The sequence below is a fragment of the Columba livia genome, assembly GCF_036013475.1.
Source record: "Columba livia isolate bColLiv1 breed racing homer chromosome W unlocalized genomic scaffold, bColLiv1.pat.W.v2 SUPER_W_unloc_4, whole genome shotgun sequence".
NCBI lineage: Eukaryota > Metazoa > Chordata > Aves > Columbiformes > Columbidae > Columba > Columba livia.
This window is the reverse complement of record NW_027042999.1, coordinates 688,593-716,121: the sequence shown is the minus strand read 5'-3', so window position 1 is coordinate 716,121 and position 27,529 is coordinate 688,593. Positions and strand designations below refer to the sequence as shown.

At 42.7% G+C, this 27,529-nt stretch overlaps 1 protein-coding gene across 1 annotated transcript in view; it reads left to right on the top strand.

Annotated features, from left to right (window-relative positions):
* Positions 1-18,832: 18,832 nt before the first annotated feature.
* LOC135577480 (T-cell receptor-associated transmembrane adapter 1-like) overlaps positions 18,833-27,529 on the top strand; it is a 31,808-nt gene continuing 23,111 nt past the window's right edge. The window contains exon 1 of the mRNA XM_065047621.1: positions 18,833-19,131. Coding sequence (XP_064903693.1) covers positions 18,833-19,131 — 299 coding nt within the window. The remainder of the gene's footprint in view (positions 19,132-27,529) is intronic.

Genomic DNA, 27,529 nt, shown 5'->3' with positions numbered 1-27,529 from the left:
AATACAACGTACCAATGTGTTAAACCTCACTATCTATAGTTCTTTCTTAAACATGATTTAGGAAATTGCATAGGTGTGGGGAGATTAAGAAAACAATATTTATATGTATTCCTAGCTGAACACAACTGAGTTTATTTTTAAATTTATTTTCCACAACTCTGACTTAAACACCTGGTTGTATTTCAGGGGAACGTATACAAACATACGTGTGGCTTCAGGTTGTTTTGGTTTTTGTCTTTGCCATAGGAGCTATTTGTTTGTCAGACAACACTAGTTGTATCTGAGAAACAAACAGCAGTTTTCATTTACCCTATAAAACCATAGTAAAAGCATGATCAGAGACATACAGGTGCCACTCTGAGTTCTCTATGTTTTCCCAATGTCCGTTTCAAGTTAATCTTACGTTCCAAGTACAAAATACGTGAGATTTTGATTATATATCTTAGCTGTACAGATATACAACTCGTAGCTCTTTCCCACGTGTTCTTGTACTACGCTTACAGCTGTTGCCAGTTTGCTGTTTACATTTATAACTGAATACATTAAATACTTACTACTTTGGCAACAGCAGCAATAGAAGAAAAGCTGAATACCTGTGCGAAGAAAAAAATTCGCCTCCTCAGAAAACTACACTGCTGTCCCTGTATGTATAATAGCAGATGCAACCCATGACGGTTAACTGGTTGTGCTGGTTGTTGATGGAGAGTGAGAAATAAACAGAAAGAGAAGTCTATTAGACTAATTATAGTCTGTTCTGAAATAGTCTCTTGTATTCTACACTCTAATTTTAATTATCATTCAAGTAATTTACTGTCAAATGTAGCAAAAGCAGATTATTATTTTTTACGTATTACATATTTCTTCCAAAAAAACTGTAGCACTGTGTTCAGGGGCATTCTCACTCTATTGCAATCAAATTGCATATTTAAAAAAAATTTGTTATATCTTTGAAAAAAAAAAAATTCCTAAGCAAAAATTAGGCCCCTGGAAATAGTACATTATGATTCTAATGGGATAAGCTCAAATTTCATCAGGGTTTTCTGTCGTAGTCTATCTCCAATGGGGAAAAGTAAGAGCCATGGTAGTTTGTTCATAAGAAACTACATTGAAGCTTTTCTTAGACTAATGCGCTCCTCTGTGAAAGAGTTCATCATATAGCCAAAGGTTTCATGAGAAGGACGATTCTCGTTTTATTGTTCCAAGCTGGGAAGTGTAAGTGGCAGAAGTACTATATTTAATCAATATAAAGGTGAGAGTGTTTTGACTATCTAATACCTAAATCTCTCTAGTATTAATTATATATTCCTGTTCTGCTGTTCTTTCACTTCTATTTGGAAACAGGGTCAAACTTGGAGTTGCACCCAAGTAACCACCTACCTTAGGTAATTTGCTCCATCTGGATGATGTTTTTACTTTTCTGAGTTTAGGGATGGAGTTACTCGTCTCCTCTTAGTATATTTTACGGTGCTGTAAACTATATTCAACAACAAAATACAGGCAAGTAAAAGACATTATAAAGACATAGTTATTTTTGCCCTTTCTCCTTTTTAAATCTATTATTGACGACTTTCTCTACCAACAGAGAAAAAACACGGGAACAAATAAACTTTTGGTCACTTGTCAGGTTTGCTCTTTGCAGGACTCGTTATACTGTAATTGGAGGGGGGTGGAGAGGAGGAAGCAAACAAAAAAGAATAACCAAACAAACAGAAGCCCCCCAGACATTCTAAACTTTCCTGGATTAATTTCTGCAATTCAATACTTCTGCAACTCAAAGGAGAAGGTATAATCTTGTACTTACCTTTGGGGGCAGGGGACAGATTTAACAATTTGGGGCTAGAAATAGGTGTTTGTCCTCCTAACAGCATAAGAATAGGTAGCAGAAGTACTATGTTTGCTTCCTTCTTGTTCTAATGTATTTTGTTTAAAGAATGTCTCACAAAGGCTAACAGGAAGATACCATACTTCGACCAGTTTCTCCTACTGAAAAGGAACGTGAGGTGCGCAATATAGATACATGTCTAGCTGGACATGCCATCTATGGTATCGACTCATCATTCATACAAGCAGATTAATTACGTTGGTCGCTACTGGATTTAAAACGATCATCTGGAGCACAAAATTATTTCCTTCCTGTTCTTTCTGCAAATTTGTCAAGATGAGATAAAATTAGTGTTTTCCCCCCTCTCCAACTGAATGGTGAGATAAATAATATTACATACTAATGACCCTTAGATAAAGAAACCCATTAAAAGACTGATGAATGTTAAATTAGCATTAAACATGATTCCACCTGTGTGAGTTTTTAAGGCAAGATTAATTCTCCGGAAAGGATTCCTTAAACTGCATTTAATTAGTGCACAACTAATTGCTTTGTAAGTTATCAGCTTCATCCTTCAGAAGGGAAGCGGCCCATTGTAAAATAAGCCTTCAGCACACTAAATATATTAAGCACAAAACTAAAACCAATCCTTAGTCTTCATTAATAAACCTTAATTAAGGAAGGTTTAAGCTGTCGATGATGACTCATCATCACAATGATTATTATTAATAATTTGAATTCAGAACCCTGACCAACTTTCTTGGAATGCTAGTGCTCTACCAGTGTGTTTTTACTGCTGATTTGTTTACAAGTTTATAATACCGAAAAGATAACACTTGCCGGTTTTTGTTGTTTCTAGGAATACTCCCCACCCTTTATCCAACAGACAATCAAGTTATGTTGGCAAACCTTGGATGCTCTTTTGTGTTGGACCTGGCAGCATGAATCTATCTCTACAGCTGCCACCAGTCTTTAAGGTCTCCAGCCTTTTTTTTTCCACCAGCTTTCTTAAAAACAGGAAGCGTGGTTCAGGCTTATGCAACCTCACTAGCAAACTGGCAGTCTCCTTCAGTGTTTGCCTCATTCAAATGTGTAATTCCCTTCAAAGGAATTTGAAATTCATTTGCATATGTAATTATGTATGTCTTTATTAGTGTATTTATTATCCACCTGCCTTGCCACAGAAGAGCATGTACAGGAATATTAGTTCCATTTTATGTGATATAAACCTGCTTTTGTGATATTCACATGAGACCCACGCTCTAAGTCTTCCTGTTTGTGATGTTGTGTTGAATTCAACAAAAGTATTTAGATACCTCTTAAACTAAATTACAGATCTATATTACCTAGGTGTGCTATTTGACTCTTTATCTCTTGAGATTTCTAAACCAAGTCTGAAAGTTCATCTCCGAGAGAGACTATGGTTTAGCTGAAATAGGATTCAGAGGCACGATGCAAAAATGATGCCATTGCCAGCTCTGGAAGGTCAGGTTAGGATATCATGATATGTTTCCTCTATTCTTTAAAGTCTATAAATCTGGACCCACAATCCAGAACATTTGTGGAAAGACAGGGTACATCAGCATGTGGCTTACGATGTGTATTTATCTTTAAAATTTAATGAAACATGCCCGTGTTTGGGTAGAGAAGCCATTGGAGTAGCTTCTTCCAGAGGAAGATTGCACTCTGAGCACCGTCAAAGAAGTTTTCTGTTAACTTCTGAGGGTTTGGGTTTTTAATGGTTTTTGTTTATTTGTTTGTTTTTGCAGAGCAGAAGATTTTATTTCCAATCGTTCATAATGTAGAAGGCGGAACGGTTTCTTAACAGAAAAAGTGAATCACATGACTACATTTATCTTTTTTGAATACCTACATTGAAATAGCCCTCAGTGTAGTCTAAGGAGCAATGTAAAACATTGTTCTTCAAGAAAAGTTCTTATGTGAGAATATAACCTGTGCAGTATATGCTTATTTCAGATGTTATTACTTTGGAAAATTATTTTTACATTAACTACCTTAGATCAATGCTTAAGAAATAATTTACTGGATTAGCATCCTATTTGAACATGAAGGAGCAGGTTAGTCTTGTTTAATATAATATAACCTTCCATCTGAGTCCAAAGGTGATATAGACTCTTAACTATTTAGAGCTTTATCATAATGAAGAGAGTTGATGAGCAGAAATTAATGGAAAAACACTGAAAATTGTGGGAATTCTTCCACTTCATACAGTTCTTGAGGTTGTAATTAACATGATGAAAAATCGCATGAAAATGACACTATTTTAAAGTGGACATAGCTTTGGCATCTGCCAGCAACTGAATTTAGAGACCACACTCATCAATACGAGTAGAATCAAAATTTCTCATCGATAAACCAAAAGGCATGGGTCCATCACATTTCACGGAAAACCAGGATATATAATAGAACTAGAACTCCTTTTGGTAAGTGATGCATTCTATCATCTGTAGTCTGAACTGTGGCTTAAAGCAGGGAAGACATAGAGTTTTATGAAGCGGAGACTGCAATTCATGTGTTTGAAAGTAAAGGTTTTGTCACAAGCCCAGGGAAGGAGAAGGACTCAAGCAGTTATAAGGACTGGATTGAGTCATTCCATTTGTACGATCAAGTGAACAGAAGAGTCCCAGGGCCATCTGATAGGAGTCTGCACCTCAAGAGGAGACCTCTTGTTAAGCAAAGAAGGATCTTGTGCTGAAAGAGAAGCTGGGGAGAGTGGGAGATACGCATTGTAATACTGGAGACAGTTGCTTAGTTTCTCAGCTAAGAGCATGAGGAGTAAATCCGAGATCTGCAGAGGATTCAGAATGAAATGCTTATCAGCCTGAACAAGAAGCTTACAAGGAATAAACTCCTTTGGAGATAATTAGGGGCATAATGGAAAGGTGAACACCGAGAATGCAGCAAAGGATTTCTGGGTTTGTGGTCCTGGTGGTGTGTAAGTGTTTGGGAGTTTTGCGCAGGTCCATGTGGTGGGTTCAATAACTGAGAAATGTCAGTGTAGTTAATCTGTCTCTGTCTAGCAAATGTCAATCCTGCCTCGGCTTTCCTTTGTTGCCTCTACCTTGATGGTTTCCCTTTTCTCTGTTCACTTGAGCAGTCATGACTGTGCTGTGTTACACACAGGCACAGCCAACGCACGCCAAGTGTCAACAGACACACTCCGCTGAGCTCAATACTAGCGCAGATGCACTTGTGCGACGAAATCAACCCACATGCTTGTCGAGTGAAAGACATGGACTCACATGTGTGTGGAGCGACGCATAGATACAGCAGGCGCTAACGAACACAGACTTTCAGGCACACTGTCTCCACACAAACAGGGACGGGTCTGCAGGTATCCTAGATGCTTGTGAAGAGATGCCGTGCTGTTCTTTCGCGTTATGGCATGCTCAGTTTCGTTTCTCTTGGAGATCGATTGCTAAGCGTCTTTCCTCGGGCGACTGTGAAGCATTTACCATAGGAGAGAGGGACCACAGAGCAGCATTTAGTACTGCCTGCGACTGTCTTTGTTCCTTTACTAGAAGAGCTCCCTTGCATCGGTCTGCATGAGAAATGCAGGACTGGGAAACATTGTGCAACACGCGGAACCTCGCCAACAAACAGCGCAGCTGTGCACTCACTCACTCCAGCTTAAGCATGAATGGAGCCAGCACCAAGGCGCACGCATGTGGACAGACAAACGTTGGTAAGCACAAATGATTTCACGCAGAGGGTCGTCCAAGAACAAGCACATATCTGCAGGTACCCTCCATATGTGTATTCTCGTGCAGCCACGTATACGTTTGTGCAGTGCGCTATACATCAATGAACGTGTTTACCCTCAGGCATGTCAGTACATTTCCTGTAGGTCTTTCTGTCAATAGGTGAGAGTGGGCGCGCTTGTGAATGTGTGCATATTTGTGGCCACGTATTTGCTTGCGCATCAGTGTGTGAAAAGGTGGGTGCTTTTCTCTAGCTGCGTGTGCGTGCACGTAATGGTGGCTGCGCATACCTGGGTGCTTGTGGATAGTTTTCTGCGTGGTTTTCGGTGAGGATTAGCCTGTGTGCACTTGGACAAACAGAAGGCGTAGCAACTAGGTTCCAGCACTGAAGGAGGCAACAGGCAAGTTTTCCGATGCTATCTCTTTCTCTCCCTACACCTAGTCGTGCAAAGCAAGCCCATAAGCCTGCGATCTTCAAGAGAGGTACAAGGAAGCATGCCGAACAGCGAAAATACCAGCAGCTCCTCTGTTCACACATTGTTTCTGATATACGCTTGAACGTAAAAACGTTCGTGCTTCTGTGAGATTAAAGACATCCCTCTAAATATGTGATTGCGCACACCGGTGCAATTGGTTCTTTATACATTCAAGTCCTGGGGTGCGGGGCTTTCAGAACTGGAGCTGTGGAGACGTCGGCGTAGATGCTGCTGCCAGAACGCGCACACTCGCCTGTTTACCAAAACATATGCAGACGTGTTTTACCACGGATTTTTGCATGCACAGACCTACCTCTGTCGGGAAGCGAGAACGTAGTCGCGTGTGCACGCACAGAAGAAGAACCGGACCATTTGCCTTTGTGTGAACACGTAACAGTCGTCTATACACTCTGTGGCAGATGCAAACCCCCCTCTCTCCCCCTCCCTCCTTCAGTATGGAAGGATTAGGCACATCTCCCTCTCTCTCTGCTACTTGAGGCTAACAGCTTTTTTTGTTTGGCCCCAGAGCACCCTGGACAGGGCCATTAGGAGAAGGGAGAGGTGCAGAGGTGCCAGTGAGATGCTGGTTGCCTGTGGCCAGCGTGGGGGATGTTTGGAGGCTTCAGGGGCACCCCACAGGTGGGGGTGCAGAGAAGCTTCTGGAATGCCTACAGTCAGATCTGAACAGCCAATAAAAAAACGGAACTCTCGTCGAGACTCAGCCCATTGTCGCGGGTCTCTTGGAGCACGAGCATAGCCACTGCCGCCAGGAGCCACGGCCCCCCTGCTCCCCGGGACTGAGACTCCGCTTGCCTTGCCACCACGTGTGTAAGTAAATTAACCCTCGCAGGACTGCGAGTACATATACTTTCTGTGCACATTTGCACGTGTATTTTCCGTGCTCAGTACGAGCACGTGTATAAATTATTTCCTCGCACAATCGTGAGCGTACACTTTCTGTACTCACTACAAGTACGTGTATCTCTTTAAAATAATCCCACACTGTGTTCAGGCAAGTGTGTACTCGTCCGGGACTCAGGGGCGGCTCCGGCATTGTTTTGGGTGAAGCCACGTGCATGCACACTGTGGACCTCCTGTTGTATTAGTTACTGCCCCTTAATAATTTTCCTCAACTGATATCAGAACCTGCATTTAAGTCACTTTTGGAGTGCTAAAACCTTGTTTCTCACTGGTTTAATAAAAGTTGTTTTGGACCCTGTTGTCCCTTAAACTAACCTCGGGGTGCTTCCGTGACATTTTTGGAGTAGTCGAGCAGGATATCAGAAATGAAGGAATTATTCAGAGGGTTGAGTAATATCTCTGCAGTAACCTGGGGTCTTGCCGTAATGTGGATCACGGTGTGTTTCAGTTTGTGCGTTTGCTTAAAGGTAGCACAGGATCTGTGTAAACTTAAGCACCAAATGGAGGAAAACCTTTAGCGGAAAAGTGAACAGTTTGACTCTTTAAAGTGGGACGTTTCATGGCAAAGTGAACAGTCTGACTTTTTTAAGCAGGATCTTTCGCGGCAAAGTGAAAAATTTGACTGTTTAAAGCAAAACCTTTCGCGGCAAAGCGAACAGTTTGATTCTCTAATACAGGACTTTTCGCGGCAAAGCATACGATCGGATTTTTTAGAAGAGAGATTTGGCTTGTTAGAACAGAAACTTGGTTTTTTGGAACAAAAACTTGAGTTTTTGTTAATTAATATAAGAGCTTCCTCTTGCATCCCCCCAGTTCAGGTGTGCCCCTCGGCCCCCCCGCTTCTCAACAAAGATACTGAGTCTGAAAACAGTGTTGATGAAGGGGGAGTAGAAACAAAGGACTTGCATCCTCTTATTAGAACTGAAGCACATACAGAAGGACGAGGCAAAAATCCACGCACGGCTACCCATAGCACGCCATATTCAGGACTGGAGCTAGGAGATTTACAATAATAATAATAATAATAATAATAATAATAATAATAATAATAATAATAATAATAAAAGTTGTTTTGGACCCTGTTGTCCCTTAAACTAACCTCGGGGTGCCTCCATGACACACTCGCAGACACGGGAACATGCATCAATGCAGTTACATAGGCACTAGCTTTTGAAGACAGGCTGTGCTAGTTTGGGCACTTTTCAGGCACACTCCTGAAAGCCGCACACACTGCTGTTCATTCCCTAAATGCCCTCTTCGGAAACATTTCTCCGGTCGACCTACCGCTCAGCTTTCTTCTCGTGTAACTGAGAAATGTCAGCACAGGGAATCCGTCTCTGTCTAGCAAACGTCAATCCTGCCTCGGCTTTCCTTTGTTGCCTCTACCTAGATGGCTTCCCTTTTCTCTTTTATAGTGTTTTGCGAGCTGTTTAATGTTCACTATTTATAGAATTTTATTGGAAGTCATTGTATTACTTAGAAGATTACTAAATTGTTACGGTCTTCACCAAATTCGGTTGCTAGCTGACACTACCATTAGAGGCTGAGCTGGTGAACAGAAGGGGGACTGACCTAATTAAAAAATAAATGTATGTAAGGGAATAAAGATCCTCTTTTGATGTAAGCCCCTTTAGTATAAAAAAGGAACAAGGAACAATAAAAAACCATTTAACTGCAAATGTTCAACTTTTTCCTCTAAGTGTTAGCAGCTCTCTTAAAGAGTGAGCTGTGTTTTAAATCTGAAGTGTTTTGAAATCCTCCAGGATAGAAGCAGTTGGTCAAATATTTGTAATTTAAATAAAAAGATGAGGAAACATGCAAACTCTTCCCATATTGTCCAGAACCATTAAAGTTATGTGCCAGAGGTATGCTGCCAGTGTAAAAAATCCCCACATAATTTTGCTTTGGGGACAGGGATAGAAAGAACATGTGAATGGATGCTAAGAATGAAAAGCTGTGCCTGAAGCCTGATGGGAGTTTAGTTTCGTTTGATACACTCAAAACTGTGTCAACCCTTTCCATGAATATTTCATTCATTTTTAAAAGGAAAATTATCATGGTGCTAACACCTTACTAATTTTTTTAAAGTGTTTCCAAAATACTTATTTCATTCCTTCACTACAACCTTCTGCAGTAGCCCACAGAAATACTGTGCTGCATAAAAGGTTAATAAGATTCTGAATAAATCAAACATTTCTTATATTCTTCAGATATTAGCATGAAGAAATTCTGTTTCAGTTTGCAACCAATGGGATCATTGACTTATATGGCACCACAAATGGTCCATAAGTCCACATTCATTTATTATTCTGAGTGTACTTTGAGTTTTCCAAGAAAAATGGAGTTTAAAAAAATCTGTAATTGCTATGTATATTCAAAATGCCAGAAGACTAGATGGCTCATGGGATAGGAGAATGGAATATCAACCATTTTCTCTTTAGATGAGTTGCTCAGACTCAGTTGTGAAAAACAGCACTCGAGTATCATTGGCATTCAGAGGGTATTTAGTTACCTGGGAGAGAAGAAATTACTGTGTTTCCCAAACAAACAGTTTTCCACAGCATGCAAAATTCTGCATTCCAACACACTTGTTGGTACCTTACTAATTTGGACAGCTAATGAAAATAATATAGAGAGGAACAACAAAAGGTACCTTTGTTTTGCTGGGCTGTTGAACATCCTCTCTGAAGAAACAGAAGACATCTTGAGTGGTTAATTCCCTTGGTCCATGAGAAATAAAGTGCAATAGCAGTAGTGCCCCAGCACTGTCCTCAGGTATAAAAAACTGCTGGGGCAGATCATCACTATCTCAAATTCCTAATGTGTAATATTACTAATCCGATTCCTTCTGAATGCTTGTCAATCTTGAAAGGCAGTTTTGGTTTGTACCTTTGTGCAGAAGCTAGGCCTATACAGGGTAGTGTGTATGACCTCTTTTGGGCTATTCCTTCAACGGTGTGTTGTTGGAAAAGTTTTTAGTTCCATTAAGGCAGCAAGGAGAGCCAAATCTTGGACAGTGTCTGAGACGAAATATCATATCCTTTCTGTTTAAGGTTTTGTTGAGCACTTGCAGAAGCAATTGAGTTGTCAAGCATCATCCGAATCATAGAACAGTCACAATATGAACATGCCTCTTCATCACCTTTGTCTCTTCTCCTTTTCCTCTTTTCCATACTTTGAAATTTGGACTTTCTTCTAGAGCTTGTCCCTTAGGGCCAGAGGCTGTCATGCCATGACGTCCGTTTCATGGAGTCTGATTGCCTCTACCTCCTCTCCAGGTTTCTTCCCCTGCTTCTTTTTCCCTGTGGTCTTTTTTGGTGTTCTGCGTCTCCCACCCACCCTCCCAGTCTTTCTGGTATTCTGTATGAGATGTAGGTCAGTCTAGGTTTCTTATAAGCAGTGCAGCTTTAAATGAGTTGAGAAGTTCAGGCCTTACTGAAAGCAACTAGACATTCAAGCCAGAGCCAGTGGTATTTGATGGTTAGCAATTCAAAAGCGAGTATTTCATTACAGTGTTGGTTGTAAGCACAGTGACAACTATGTAGTGACCTGTCTTAAATTAACTCACAGTTCTTCTGCAGAGGAGGTGGAAATAAAAATTAAGTATTGACACACAAACATTTTTAGAACAACTTTCTTTGGCAGTTAAGTTACCTTTGATAGGTGAACCTTCTCTCACGTGGCTGCTGTAAGGCAAAAATCAGTGCAGGCCTGAGCATAAAACATTGCTTTTCACATTGAGCCATATACCTTTATTCGAAGCTGAAGGCTTCTGCTCTCTGTCCCAGTCAGGCTATAGAGGGAAACAAGTTCTCTGCCTGCTACATGTACTGCCTGAGCAGTAGCTCCTTTCCTAAACTTTAGGTCAGAAGAAGTTGTCACATTACTGGGGAATAAAGCAAGGGTGAACCAAAGACTGGTTATCGTATTTTACCTGTGTATTCCCCAGTTTTTATTGGTGCAGCCTCTGTATATTACCTGTACGTTCACTACATTTTTAGTAGTGCAGCTATCCTGTTTTACTTGTATATTTTCATATTTTTAGCGGTGGAAGTACCGTATGTTACCTGTGTGTTCGCCACATTTTTAGCTTTATGGCTGCCATATTTTACCTGTGTTTTTGTCAAGTTTTTAGTGGTTCACGTACCATATTTTACCAGTTTATTCGCCACATTCATGTACCGTACTTGTTGAATGATCTTTTTAGAAGAAGAAGATGAAGAAGATGATGATGCACAACAAAAAGTGACAGAGGAGGTGAACTGAATGCAGTAAGAAGGTGAGTTAGTGTGCGGTGTCAGAGAGGAAGATGGGGAATCCTTGGGAGCCAGCGCTATCCCTGGGGAGGAATAAGGAGCTGAAAGGAGCCGACGAGGAGCCCTGAGGATGACTGGGGAGCCTTGGGGAACTGAGGCACGACCTGGGGAGCTGAGATGAGTTTTGGGGGACCGTGGCCCTTGGGAGAATGGAGGAGACCTGGGGAGGACTGGAGAGTCTTGGGGAACGGAAGTGAGTCCTGGGGAGAAGGGGGGATTCCTGGGGAATACAGACAAGCCCTGGGTAGATGAGGTGAGCTTGGGGGACCCATGGAGAGCATTGCAGAGTCCTGGGGAGACCAAGGCAGATCAAGTGAGGCCTTGGGAGCCCTGGGGAAATGAGACAAGCCCTGGGGAGAACTTGGGTGCCTTGAGGAATCAAGGCGAGCCTTGGGCAGGACTGTGGATCTCAAGGGAGCCGTAGGGAGATGAGGCCCTACCTGGAGAGGGAGGGTCTGGGGAGCCCTGGAAGATGAGGGGAGGCCTTGGGAGTCCTGGAGAGGCAAGGCAAGCCCTAGTTTATTTTTTAGAAGAGATTCTTATGGAATCTAAGTCTGCTCTGTCCTTCAGTCCTTCCCAGAACATAGTTCTGGTAGAAGTTAGGTAGGATGTGTGGTCTTGCTAGAAATTCAGTGTAATGCAACAGCATTTTGATTATTTTTTTTTCAGGAAATGTAAGTACATAATTTCAATAATATCACAGTATCACAGTATCACAGTATGCTTGGGATTGGAAGGGACCTCAAAAGATCATCTAGTCCAATCCCCCTGCTGGAGCAGGAACGCCTAGGTGAGGTCGCACAGGAACATGTCCAGGCGGGTTTTGAATGTCTCCAGATAAGGAGACTCCACAACCTCCCTGGGCAGCCTGTTCCAGTGCTCTGTTACCCTCACTGAGAAGAAGTTTTTTCTCAAATTTAAGCGGAACCTCTTGTGTTCCAGCTTGATCCCATTACCCCTTGTCCTATCATTGTTGGCCACCGAGAAGAGCCTGGCTCCATCCTCATGGCACTCACCCTTTATATATTTATAAACATTAATGAGGTCCCCCTTTAGTCTCCTCTTCTCCAAACTAAAGAGACCCAGCTCCCTCAGCCTTTCTTCATAAGGGAGATGCTCCACTCCCTTAATCATCTTGGTTGCCCTATGCTGGACCCTCTCCAGCAGTTCCCTGTCCTTCTGGATCTGAGGGGCCCAGAACTGGACACAATATTCCAGATGTGGTCTCACCAGGGCGGAGTAGAGGGGAAGGAGAACCTCTCTCGATCTACTAGCCACTCCCCTTCTAATACACCCCAGGATGCCATTGGCCTTCCTGGCCACAAGGGCACAGTGCTGGCTCATGGTCATCCTGTTGTCCACCAGGACCCCCAGGTCCCTTTCCCCTACACTGCTCTCTAATATGTAATTTCCCAACCTATACTGGAACCTGGGGTTGTTCCTGCCCAGATGCAGGACTCTACACTTTCCCTTGTTTAATTTCATCAGGTTATTCCCCGCCCAACTCTCCAGCCTGTCCAGGTCCCGCTGGATGGCAGCACAGCCTTCTGGTGTGTCAGCCACCCCTCCCAGCTTAGTGTCATCAGCAAACTTGCTGATAGTACACTCTATTCCCTCGTCTAAATCGTTAATGAATATATTGAATAATATTGGCCCCAGCACTGACCCCTCACGTACTCCACTAGATACTGGCCTCCAACTAGACTCCGCACCATTGACTACCACTCTCTGGCTTCTCTCCTTAAGCCAGTTTGCAACCCACCTCACTAGTCTATTGTCTAGACCACACTTCCTCAACTTAGCTGTGAGGATGCTGTGGGAGACTGTGTCAAAGGCTTTACTGAAGTCAAGGTAGACCACATCCACCGCTCTGCCATCATCCATCCACCTTGTTACATAATAATATAGTTACTGCATTTAATGAGCTGTTGGGAAGTAAGATGTGGGAAAGCAAGATGTGTGGTTCCAGCCACCTGGATGATAAAGGAAGATCAATACTAACATGACCATTTGGACGGTGAAAGACATAATACTTACATAATAATATCTAAAGGGCCTTGGACAGATTACTTTGAAGTATGTTTCTTGTAATTGTAAGAAGTTATAGCCCAGACTCGTGAGAACGGCATCTCGGGCCGGATAACCGCCCCCAAAGGCATGGGATGTGTGAATGTCCTTGGGCCTATTCTGTGCAAGAGTGGAGAAACAAGTGAGACAAACATCACATGAGTTAAGTGTGTTCTTAATAACAGTTAGTGGAAAAACACCTTTTTGTAAACATCTTAGTCCATGCTCGTTCCTGTAAATCCTATAAATTGTCAATGGTGAATAAAGAAAGCAGCCTAGGCCTAGGTCAGCTCTCAGCTTGGCCACGCTCTGCGCTCCTTCCTGAACAAGATCTCTGCCTCTGCGTGAATTTCTGTCTGCGTCCCGGTATGCGTCGTTCCTAATCGCCACAAATGGTGCCCCGTGCGAGTGTGTGACCCCTGGAAGCTCTTCCTTGAGCAGTGTGTTTGGCGGCGACCACGCAATCCAACGGGTGAGTAAATTTTATTTGTGGCCACATTAATCCCTACGGTATAGATAGGGACAAGCAGTCCTTGTTGAATGAGAGAGCTGCGGGATTGCGTTAGTATAGGGCAAGCCGCTTCTCAGGAACATAAACTGTATTTGCAGGTTTTACTGCAGCTATTATGTTCTTCTGGTTATCGTACTTCTGAGAAGCAGGTAGCTTTGCTCCTGGTATGGGTGAGAGAGAATTGTGTTTGGTTTCCGAGTGAGGGGACTTTTGACAGTAAAATTTGGAAACAGGTCAGGGAACAGCTACATGCACAAAAGAATTCAGTTCCCAATAGTTTACATATTACTTGGAGATTTGTAAACTCTGCACTATCGCAGTTGCAGTCGGCAGAGCACATACTGCAAGGGCAAACAGGGGAGGATGGACAGAAAAACACAAATGAGCGGGTTGTTAATGATTTGAGTCTTGACAGCACTTATCCTTTTGAGTCTGGTTCTGTAGATCTCGAAAAAGAGTCGGTTTTATATCCATCATTAATGCCATCACAGCTGTGTAAAGATAAGGCCGGAATTTGTGTGGAGCTGGGTCAGGAGTCTAAAACTCCGCCCTCAGCACCTCCTTCGCCTGATTTTAATGATGCTTATACAGCACACAGTAACCCCTTCATGACTAAGACGGCAGAACACAAAGGGGTGATGCAAAATGCTGTGAAAAGGCTATGAGGAACGGCGATTTTTCTTTCACCTTTCCAGTTACTTACAAACCATAACAACCACCAGAACATGACGGAATACCTGCTTCTGTGTATTGCCTTTCTGAAAATCAAGCAGCTTGTCAGGAATGTGAGTTAATTGTTTTATTGGTTGTTGTTACAATTGTTTCTTTGTGATATTGTTTGTATAAGTGCACTGTAAGCCTTCTCCGCACTTTTCCCACTCGTGCCGCAAGCCGCTCCGTGCTTCCCCCCCCTCCCTCCCTCTTCTCACGGTTTTTACTTACGAGATGGGGTTGGGAACGACTGTTTTCAGTCATGTTCCTAAGAAATTAGTACTGGGAGGTGTTTTAGAACATAGAAAAGCACTGGGAAATATGAGGAAGGAAGATCTTGTGAAATATTGTAATTAATGGTGGCTGCTGTGTAAGTTCAATGATTGGGAAAAGTGTCCGGAGAATAGAATCTTGAGGTAAAACACTTTGCTGTTTCTAAAGCGAGACGAGCTCCCACTTAGCACCAGCAATTTACGCCATCTGGGTGGCCTTGCCTCTATCTAAACTGCAGCAAGAAGAAAAAAAAAAAAAAAAAAAAAAAGAAGAAAAACCTGGCTGCCTGCTTTTAAAGCGGTGAAAGGGGGGTTTTCTCTCCCCACCCCCACCACTGCAGCAATGTTGTAATACTGAATAGGGCAGTCTGAGGGTGACATTTAAAGGCATCCCTAGCGGATCCATAGTTCTAATGAAACTGAGAAATTAAACCAAAAATCTTTTAATAGACTTATCTTGTGGTAACTAATTGTAAAAGACTTCTTAGTAATTTCACTGTGACAGTTTTTGAGATTCTGGGAAAGAAAGACAGGCCATTTTTTGAAACCAATGGAATGCTAAATTTGGAACAAAGTTTTAACAGCTGAATTCTTCTATTTGCCAGAAAGCCCTATACCTCTTTTGGGTAAAGATTTGTTAAGTAAATTGTAATCTCAAATAATGTTTTCTGAGAATTCTGTTTAGTTGCATGTCCCACAAGAAGCTGCTTGGATGGTGCAGATCTGCTTGCTGCAAGTGGGAAATCTCCAAGGAAATTTTGGATGCTGTGTTTCCACTAGTATGGGCAACCAAAGTATCGGTAAAGCAAACACTACACTGATAGAACTGAAACAGGACTTCGATCCGGTAAGGGAAAACAATATCCAATGTATATGACAGCCAAAATGGAGTTAGAAACTTTGATGAATAGAATTTATGACAACCTTACAAGCTAACTGTGTTCGATTGGACTTGCAGATTCATATTGGCTGCATTTTCCTGAAGAACCCGATACACATTTTGGTAAACATAGCAATGGAATGCAAACTTATTGATAAGCATGGATGGACATCTCGAGAGAGGGGCAACGAGAAACTGGTGACCAAGAAACTGACCAACAGAGTATAACATCCCATTCACGTGAATACTTCATATAAAAGTGGGAGATCACAAGGATCTCGTCCCTTTTTCCTTATGGCTGACATTAGGAGAGGACCTTGCAGTCGTCCCTGGGAACTGAGGCCTAGTGACAGACTGAATCCAGCTCCAACTGGCTGCAGAGTCCAATCCAGGACTTTGGGTGCAGGCTTGGCAGTTGCTGAGACTTTCAAGATTGGTTTTGTATATTTTGTATTATTTTCTCTATTCTTATTAGTAGCATTAGTAAAACATTTTTAATTTTTTCCAACTCTCTTCTCTCTGTCCTTCTTTTCCTCCTGATCACCCGTCCTTAGTGGGAAGGGGGGAGAGGGAGAGGCAAAAAAGGGGGAAGTGGGGGCGAAGAGGAGGTTAACAATACATCTGCTAGGGCTTTATTGTCACCCTGCAATCTAAACCCTTGACAGGTAATTAGCGCACAAGGTGCGGTGAGAGAAAGGGATACATTTAGAGATTTTTGGCTTTCCTACTGCTCTGATGTACCTTTCAATTTACTTGGCCTAGTGCCAACTCATAGAGTTGTGATAGTCGCGTGTCTGTTTGCTTTGGACATTATTTAGTGGTATTAAGGAAAATTGAATTACATTGATTTAAAGATGTTATGGCATAAGTTGTATCAGTTATTTTCTACAGTGTGCTCACTGATTCCATATCTGTGTTGGGGTTTCTTTTTGAATCGAAGTATTCATTATATAACAACAAGAAACTGGACAATGGTTCTGGTGATATTGTGTGGTTTGGCACATTTCATTATACTGAAGCCGCTAATGTATTTCTACTCATTTCTGCTTTACCTCGAAAAGCCTCCAGGAGAGATGAGAGAGCAGTATGGCTCTGTGTTTGCTAATTGGTCGAGTGAAGCTTTAGAAAGGCTGACTAACAATACTTAAATTTTTTCGCTGGGACAGTTTGCAAATGTTTTAGAGAGCTTTGAATATCCTTGGAGCTTTGATAGAACAGTGATGGTGTTATCTGGTTTGCTGAATGTGTGTCAGTTTGTGTTACTGTTATAGAGAAATGAGGTTCAATAGGAGGTTTGCGTCTCTTTTTAGTCCTGAGATTTGCGGTGCGTCTTCGGAAGCTTTAGCAAAAAGCACTCCTAGCCACTCAAGAAAGAGCAAAACACAGAAAGCTGCCGGTGCAGCCACTGCCCCCCCAATCGCGGCTTCACAGGCTGAAGCTACAGCTCCTCCGCAGAGTTCCTCTGCCAAGGTCGCTGCAGATAACATTACTTCTCCAGCCTCAAAGGCTAACAAGGCAGCCCCCTCTTCTTCACACATTGGTCACTGTTGCTGCTGTAACCACAGCAATCACTGTGACAGTCATTCAGACTCTGGAAATGAATCAAATGATGGTGAACCTATATCAGCATCAGTTGCCGGTTGTAAGAAAGTCACTAGAAAGACTACCCATGCAACAGGTGATGGCACAGGGCCAACATCAACCCAAGGGGCATCATCAGCACAGAGAGGAGATGAAGTGACCACCACTCGGTCCTTTTCTCCAGGTGAGCTGAGAGATCTGCGAAAAGACTTTAGTCGTCGTGAAGGCGAGAATATTTTAACCTGGCTGCTCCGATGCTGGGCCAATGGGGCAGAAACAATTGAATTGGAAGGTGGTGAAGCCAGGCAGCTGGGATCTCTGTCAAAAGATTCCACCATTGATAGGGCAATTTCAAGAGAGTCTAATGCCACTACCCTCTGGACCCAACTCCTGGCAGCTATGAAAGTAAGATTTCCCTACAAGGAAGATTGTATATCCAAGTTAGGGAAATGGAATACTATGGAGAGAGGTATCCAGTTCCTGAGAGAATTAGCTGTGCGAGAGATCATCTATTTTGGACCAAACAGCCAAGAGGGGACAGACCCAGATAGAATCAACTGTACACGACCTCTGTGGTGCAGATTTGTACAAAGTGCACCACCTGCATATGCTAAGTCATTGGCAGGAATGGTCTGGTCAGCTGGAGGTGTACAAAATATTACTGAAGTGATTGAGCAGCTCCGGAACTTTGAGGACAGCCTTGCTGGTTCTCTACGGGCTTGTGTGTCTGCTGTGGAGAAACTGTGTGAAAAATCTGATGACCGGTTTGAAAAGCTGTTGCAAGAAATTAAAGAACTCATAGAAGACACATACCATTCACAACCTGTATGAACCTATGTTTCAGCTATTAGGAGAAGGCATTTCCAATCGAGAGAGAGAGGACAGAGGCAGCCCACAAAAAGAGGTTCACTGTGGTTCTTCCTACATGAGCAGGGAGAAAAATCATGAATAAGTGGCATGGAAGACCTACCTCAGAACTTCAAGAACGAGTACATGAAATAAAAGGAAAAACTCCTAGGAAGGTGGCTGCTCCAGTTTACAAAAGGTGCGGAAAAGATTCTGATGCTCTTGAAGGAACCTCTAATTCACACCCAGAGACTGTGCAAAACAGAAATTAGAGGTGCCCTGCCTCCAACCAGGTGGATGAAAGGGATAACAGAGTTTATTGGACTGTACAAATACGATGGCCTGGTACAACACACCCCCAGGAGTACAAAGCTTTAGTGGACACTGGTGCTCAGTGCACAATAATTCCTTCTAATTATAAAGGAACGCAATCCATCAATATTGTTGGAGTGACTGAGGGATCCCAGGAACTGACTGTTGTAGAGGCTGAAATGAGCCTAACTGGAAAAAACTGGCAAAAGCATCCCATTGTGACTGGTCCAGATGCTCCGTGCATCCTTGGTATAGCCTATCACAGGAGAGGGTATTTTAAGGACCCAAAACGGTATAGGTGGGCATTTGGTAGAGCAGCTGTGGACACTGAGCAAACTGAACAGCTGTCTGATTTGCCTGGTCTTTCAGATGACCCTTCTGTTGTAGGACTGCTGATGGTCGACAATCAGCAGGTGCCAATTGCTACCACGACCGTGCATCGCCGGCAACATCGCACCAATCGAGACTCTTTGATTCCTATCCAGAAGTTGATCCGTCAATTGGAAAGCCAGGGTGTGATCAGTAAGACTCGCTCACCTTTTAACAGCCCAATCTGGCCAGTGTGTAAGTCTAATGACGAGTGCAGACTAACTGTAGACTATCGTGGCCTGAATGAAGTTACACCACCACTGCGTGCTGCAGTGCCTGACATGCTAGAACTGCAATTTGAGCTGGAGTCAAAGGCAGCTAAGTGGTATGCCAAGACTGACATTGCTAATGCATTTTTCTCTATTCCTGTAGCAGCAGAATGCAGGCCGCAGTTTGCTTTCACCTGGAGAGGCATCCAGTACACGTGGAATCGCTTGCCCCAGGGGTGGAAACACAGTCCTACCATCTGCCATGGACTGATCCAGACCACGCTGGAGCAAGTTAAAGCTCCAGAACACTTGCAATATATTGATGACATCATCGTATGGGGCGACACAGAGAAATAAGTCTTTGAGAAAGGTGAGAGCATAATTCAGATTCTTTTGGATGCTGGTTTTGCCATAAAACAAAGCAAGGTCAAGGGACCTGCACGAGAGATTCAGTTTTTAGGAATAAAATGGCAAGATGGCCGTCGTCAGTTCCCAATGGATGTGATCAACAAAATTGCAGCAATGTCTCCACCTACTAATAAAAAGGAGACACAGACTTTCTTAGGCCTTGTAGGTTTTTGGAGAATGCATATTCCTGAATACAGACAGATTGTGAGCCCTCTCTATCGAGTGACTCGTAAAAAGAACCAATTTGAGTGGGGCCCAGAACAACGACAAGCCTTTGAACAAATTAAGCGTGAGATAACTCATGTGGTGGCCCTTGGACCAGTTCGGACTGGACTAGATGTTAAAAATGTGCTCTACACCACAGCCGGAGATAATGGACTTACCTGGAGCCTCTGGCAGAAAGCACCAGGAGAAACCCGAGGTCGACCCTTAGGTTTCTGGAGTCAAGGATACAAAGGATCTGAGGCCAACTATACTCCAACTGAAAAAGCGATACTAGCAGCATACGAAGGAGTTCGAGCTGCTTCAGAAGGGATCGGTACTGAAGCACAGCTCCTCCTGGCACCTTGACTGCCGGTGCTGAGCTGGATGTTCAAAGGGACGGTTCCCTCTCCACATCATGCAACCGAAGTTACGTGGAGTAAATGGATTGCATTGATCACGCAACGAGCTCGAATTGGAAATCCCAATCGCCCAGGGATCTTAGAAGTGATTACAGACTGGCCAGAAAGTAAAGACTTTGGGATGCCTCCAGATGAGGAGGAAGTAAAACGTGCTGAAGAAGCACCACCGTATAATACGCTTTCAGAGGCTGATAAGCAGTATGCGCTGTTCACAGATGGATCCTGTCGTCTTGTAGGAAAACATCGAAGGTGGAAAGCTGCTGAGTGGAGTCCCACACGACAAGTTAGAGAAGCCACTGAAGGACAAGGTGAATCTAGTCAATTTGCAGAAGTGAAAGCCATCCAGCTGGCTTTGGACATTGCTGAACGAGAGAAGTGGCCAATACTTTATCTCTATACTGACTCATGGATGGTAGCAAATGCCTTGTTGGGGTGGCTACAGCAATGGAAGAAAAGCAGCTGGCAGCGCAGAGGTAAACCCATTAGGGCTGCCACACTGTGGCAAGACATTGCTGCTCGGCTAGAGAGCCTGCCTGTGAAAGTTCGTCATGTAGATGCTCATGTGCCTAAAAGTCAAGCCACCGAGGAACATCTAAACAACCAACAAGCAGATCAAGCTGCTAAGATTAAAGTAGCTGAGGTGGACTTGGACTGGCAACATAAAGGTGAACTTTTCCTAGCTCGATGGGCCCATGATGCTTCAGGGCATCAAGGAAGAAATGCAACATGTAAATGGGCTCGCAATCGAGGGGTGGATTTAACTATGGACACTATTTCACAGGTTATTCATGAATGTGAAACTTGCACCAAAATCAAACAAGCTAAAGGGTTAAAACCTGTATGGTATGGGGGGCGATGGTTAAAGTATAAGTATGGAGAAGCTTGGCAGATTGATTATATTATACTTCCACAAACACGTCAAGGTAAGTGTTATGTACTTACAGTGGTGGAAGCAACCACTGGATGGTTGGAAACATATGCCGTACCTCATGCTACAGCCCAAAATACTATCTTGGGCCTTGAAAAGCAAGTCATTTGGCGACATGGTACGCCAGAAAGAATTGAATCAGGCAATGGTACTCATTTCAAAAACAGCATTATAGACAATTGGGCCAAAGAACATGGTAGTGAGTGGGTATATCATATTCCATATCATGCACCAGCCTCTGGAAAAATTTAAAGGTACAATGGTTTGTTAAAAACTACACTAAAGTCACTTGGTGGTGGAACCTTTAAAAACTGGGATTCACATTTAGCAAAAGCCACTTGGTTGGTCAACACCAGGGGATCAGCCAATTGAGCCGGGCCTGCCCAATCAGAAATTCTACGGACTGTAGAAGGAGATAAAGTCCCTGTAGTACACATGAAAAAGATGTTAGGAAAGGCAGTCTGGGTTACTCCTGCCTCAGGCAAAGGCAAGCCCATTCGCGGGATTGTTTTTGCCCAGGGACCTGGCAGCACCTGGTGAGTGATGCTTAAGGATGGAGAGGTTTGGTGTGTACCTCAAGGGGATTTGATTTTAGGTGAAAATATGCAATACTGAACTGCATGATGTGAATTGCTGTACTAACAGTGTTTAATAAGTGTCTTTCAGATCAAGACAGTGATGATGAAACCAGAGCTAGCTGCTTTGAGTGGCGCCTGACAACTTCTTCAAAGTTGATGTCTTTAACCCACAAACAGTGGTCATGAGATGCACTTGATGTAACATTTTTTCCTGCCCTGGGAGAATGTTGTGACAAAATGAACTTAATGAACTTTTCAAAGGATGGTCCACAGATTAAGATTAATTACTCCTGTGTATATATGTACATATGTATATATATAGTAGTAGTGATTAATTAGATTGTATTGATAGATTGTATTGATAAGGTTTAGGTATTTCCATGAATGGCATATTATAAGGGGTGGAATGTCCTGGTTTTGTTAAAAAACAAGTTTCTCTTTTAGTGAATTTGCCTGTCAATTAAAGCCTTCATAATGGCTGCATTTTCCTGAAGAACCAGATACACATTTTGGTAAACATAGCAATGGAATGCAAACTTATTGATAAGCATGGATGGACATCTAACGAGAGGGGCAACGAGAAACTGGTGACCAAGAAACTGACCAACTGTGTATAACATTCCATTCACATGCATACTTCATATAAAAGGGGGAGATCACGAGGATCTCGGCCCTTTTCCCTTTTTCCTCATGGCTGACATTAGGAGAGGACCTTGCTAGTCGTCCCTGCGAACTGAGGCCTAGTGACAGACTGAATCCAGCTCCGATCGGCTACAGAGTCCAATCCAGGACTTTGGGTGCAGGCTCGGCAGTTGCTGAGACTTTCAAGATTGGTTTTGTATATTTTCTATTATTTTCTCTATTCTTATTAGTAGCATTAGTAAAACATTTTTAATTTCTTCCAACTCTCTTCTCTCTGCCCTTCTTTTTCTCCTGATCACCTGTCCTTAGTGGGAAGGGGGGAGAGGGAGAGGCAAAAAAGGGGGAAGTGGGGGGGAAGAGGAGGTTAACAATACATCTGCCAGTGTTTTATTGTCACCCTGCAATCTAAACCCTCGACAACAGGTAATATATGGTAGCTGTACTACTAAAAATGTGGTGAACATACAGGTAAAATACCGTAGCTGCACCAGTACAAACTGGGGAATATACAGGTAAAATACAGTAACTGCAAGACTAAAACTGTGAAAATATGCAGGTAATATACGGAAGCTGCACCACTAAAAATGCAGAGAATATACATGAAAAATACGGTACATTAACCACTAAAATTGTGACGAATATACAGGCAAACAATGGTATCTGTAGTGCTAAAAATGTGCCGAACATACAGGAAAAATACGGAAGCTACACCGCCAGAAATGTGGCAAACATACAGGTAAAAAATGCCAGCTGCACGGGTTAAAATGTGAAGAACAAACAGGTAAAACACGGTAGCTGCATGGGTAAAATTTTGGTGAATATACAGGAAATATATGGTAAACACACTGCACGCCAAATCTTCCGCTGTATCCCCATACACACTGCTAAAAATGAGGTGAATATTCTGGTAAAATAATACAGCTGCACCAATAAAAAACTGGCGAATATACGGGTTTAATACGGTAGCTGCACCGCTGAAAATGTAGCGAACATACAGGTAAAATACGGTAGCTGTAGCGCTAAAATTGTGGCGAACATCCAGGTAAAGTAAAGTTACACCGCTAGAAATGTGGCGAATATACGGGTAAAACACAGGACACGCACTGCTAAAAAAGGGGCAAATATACAGGTAAAACACGGCAGCTGCATCAATAAAGATGTGGCGAATATACAGGTGAAGAAAGGCATGTGCACTGCTAAAAATGTGGTGAATGTTCAGGTAAAATAAGGTACGTGAACAACTAAAAATGTGGCGAAAATACAGGAAAAATACCGTAGCTGCACCGCTAATTACGTGGCGAAATGGGACTGTACCTGGACCGTCCCATCCCCTACACCAACTTTAAAACCTCTCCCTGCAATTCCCAGCGCCTCCCCTGCCCTGGTCCCTTCACTTAGCTTTCAGAGAGGCATGGGTCTGAATCCATCCGCAACAAAAAGAAACACCGCATCGTCTAGTGGGCATCTTCCTGCAGTCACCAGACTCCTTTAAAACATCTGCAACAGCAACAAAAAAACAGCAAGAAGAGCCAGTCAGTGCCAGCAATAAGTATTGCATCCATCGGTGATAACTATTTCCACAACTGCCACTTCTGCAAAACTCCCATGGCATTCCATTCACCTGCTCATTCCAGAGGTGGACGCTGAAGCCCTTGTCACTCATGGCACCTAAGACAGCAAGAAACAAAATGACTGTAGTGCTTGGGACAAGTCCCCAGCCCCACGCTCTTTCTGGCCTCTAGCCCAGCTCAGCGCAAGTGCTCATCTGATTCCAAAGGCGGCCTGCAAAGCAAGAAGGAAATGCTTCACTAATTCACCAGAAAAGGCCGTGCTCCTTAACACCGAGCAGCGCCACACATTCTCAGCTGCCGGTCGGTGTGTCCCTTCACAACTCTGCGCTTGTATCCAGCACCTGCTTGAGGTTTGCGAGGGTGAAAACTCATGGACTCCACACGATTCAATATGAATTCAAGCGAAGCCATCTATTACAGAAACAAGCCTCCTTATATATGCAGTTATTTCCTGATCACGCGTCCACGCTCCAAGCATGCATTAGCTGATTGAATATTGTCCATGTTCACGAGCTGTCCACGCGCCCGAATCTCACTGCTAATAGGTCTGTTGATTTACATCTTTTTGAGGCCCTGAGGCCTCACTCCCACAGCAGGTGCTGTTTTTCAGCCTTGGAACTGGCCTTGAGATTCCTTTGGCTAGTTCAGAAATAAATCTCCATCTAATAGAAACCCATCCCCACAACAACCTCAAGAAAATTCCTCAAATCACACACTATTTCCCCTTTTTGTTTCTGAACCAGCCAGGCCTTGTTTACAATGCGCGGAATCATCTTTGAAATACACTGCAGCATACAACATATGATTAACAACAATGATTACAGTTACATATAATGTAGCTAAGCCTTACATAATAAGATCAAACAACTACCCACCATTTGTCAAACCCTAATTCTACTATGACAATCTTATTAACGTGCTGGTTTAGTTTGTCTAAAGTACTATGAATAGATCCAGAATGATTAAACAAGTTAATACAACATCTTGCTCTTAAATTCATCACAACCATGTCCTTATGACAACAACAAAAATCTCCAGCAACACAGTTTTGAAGGGTAACATGCCTAATACCATCAACATCTACTATTAATTGAGTTAGTATCTCAGAAGATAGATTAGCCTGTTTAAATGACCAATAGCTTAACTTTGATATGTCTCCTAAAGCTTTACCAGCTGCTAGACTAGGGAGGAGGAGTGCAGTAGATACTATGGTAGGAATGTCTCATAATTTTACCTCATTTTTGCATTGACTATCTGAATGTAATATCACCCTTTTGGATCTCCTGCTGATTTTTCAAATTGCCATTCTCCACAGAAGGTACACCACCTGCTTGCTAATAGGCTTCTGGACCACCAGGTCTGTGAGCATCTATAACACTGAATTAGGATCCATGGTTTACATCTGAAATAGTCCTCACAACTTATCTCCCTCCTGTCCGTCTGCATCCGTTAAGTCTTTGTTGTCTTTATTCAGCCATGGCTTAACCCATTTTGCAGGAATCCACTTCGATCCTTGGCCTGTAATGACACAAACATAACCTTTTCCCCAGGTTATCAATTGATGTGGCCTTTTCCATTTACCATTAACTAGTGATTTGGCCATAAGTAATGCAGGTTCTTTCTGATTTAGCATGGTTTTGGGCCATACTTGCAAAGTGTTTCATCACAGGGCAAATTTAGGCTGCACCACTTAGATATAAGTGATTCATCACATACAATGCTTTTGACAATTGGGTTTGTGGTTTTTTCCCTACTTCTCCCCCCTTTTTGTTTAAAAAAAAACAAAACAGTTCAGAATCAGATGTGTGTGTTGGACCTTAACCACATACTCAGAATCAGAAATCAAATTTAGAGGTTCCTCCTTAAAAAGCTCTAAGTAATGTAAAACTGCGCCAAGTTCTGCTAATTGGGTTGAACCTTCAATAATTTTTACAGAATGATGCCAATTGTTATCTTCATGCCAGACCACTACAGCTTTATGAGACTTCCCAGAACCATCAACAAAAACTGTGCAAGTATGTAGGATCAGACCCACTACAAGTACGGTCTGTGTCCTGATATTAAAGACTTGCCGGTTCTGCAGCAATTTACATTTATGCATGCCAAAAGCTGTACTGTTAAAAAAAATCAGCTAGTGTAATTTACAAGGATGTAGATTGCAAATAAAAAATCAAAATTAAATTTCACAAATGGTACATGTATGACAAAAGGATCATGGCCTATTAAGACTTAAATTAATTCCCTGCATTTCTTGATCAGAGTAACAATCGTTATATCAGTCTGTTAGCAATCTCATCATACTGTCCCACAATAGCCACAGCTTGTTTCTATGTTGTAGCTCTAAACAGACAAATCTGCAAGTCCAATCGAATACAGTTAGCTTTGAAGGTGGTAATAAATTTATTCCTCAAAGTTTCTAACTCCATTTTGGCTGTCATATTTATTGGGTATTGTTTTCCCTTACCAGATCGAAGTTCCGTTTCAGTTCTATCAGTGTAGTATTTGCTTTATCGAAACATTGGCTGTTAATACTAGTGGAAATGCAGCATTTGAAATTTCCTTGGAGATTTCTCACTTGCAGCAAGTAGATCTGCACCATCCAAGCAGCTTATGGTAGGCCATGCAACTAAACAGAATTCTCAGAAAGCATTATTTGAGCTTACAATTTACTTAACAAATCTTGACCCAAGAGAGGTATAGGACTTTCTGGCAACTACAAGAATTCATGTATCAAAACTTTCTTCCAAATTTGGCATTCTATTGGTCTCAAAAAACGGCCTTTCTTTCATTCTCTCCCATGGCCTCAAAAACTAGTACGGTGAATTTACTGAGAAGTCTCTTACAACTAGCTACCACAGAATAAGCCTATTAAAAAAAAAATTTTGGTTTAATTTCCCAACTTCATTAGAACTATGGATCCACTGGCAATGCCTTTAAAATTCAACCCTCAGACTCCTTCATGCAGTATGACAGTTGCCTAGCAGTAACATCGCTGGGGAGGGGGGAATAAAACCTCCCTCTTGCCCCCATCTGAGATGGCAGGATCTCCAGCCCAGCATGAAAACAGATCAGTTCGAACTCCACATCAAACCAACCTGGCTCCACTCCACACCCAAATCAGTACCAGTTTGACCCAGAGAAGCACTGAGCACTCTGACCCCCAAAAGCTGACCAGTGTGAAAAGACCGACCTCAGCAAGGAGGTAAAATGATGAGCTCTCTCTCCAGATGTGTCAAAACCTAGGAAAAAAAAGACAGAAGCAAAAAGAAACAACACCAACAACCCCTGATTCAAAGCCGAGAAGCAACACGGTGCCACAACAAGGATGGATGACAATACTCCAGGAAAAAAAAGAATTAAAGAGACAGAGCGGGGGGAGTAAAGCCCCCCTTTCTCCACTTAGCAGCGGGCAAACAGGTTTTTCCATATTTTTTTTCTTCTTTCTCTTCTTGCTGCAGTTCAGATGTAGCCAAGGCCACACAGCTGGCGTAATCACTGGTATGAAGTGCGAGGCTCTGGCAAACTCCTCGATTGCAATGAGCTGAGTTTATCTTGCAGCTTCACACAGGCCCGAAATCCATGTTCAGGCACAGGCCTGGGATATGTTGCTTTTTTGTTCTCCCATTTCACTCCAACCATAACACACTTCATACACAATTCCAACCAGCTCAAGAGTTGCCACACTCCTCAGCCCCATTTACCTTTTAAAATTCACAGATGTCAAAAAACAGTGTATTAAGCAAAGCATCAATCCATTTTCCTAA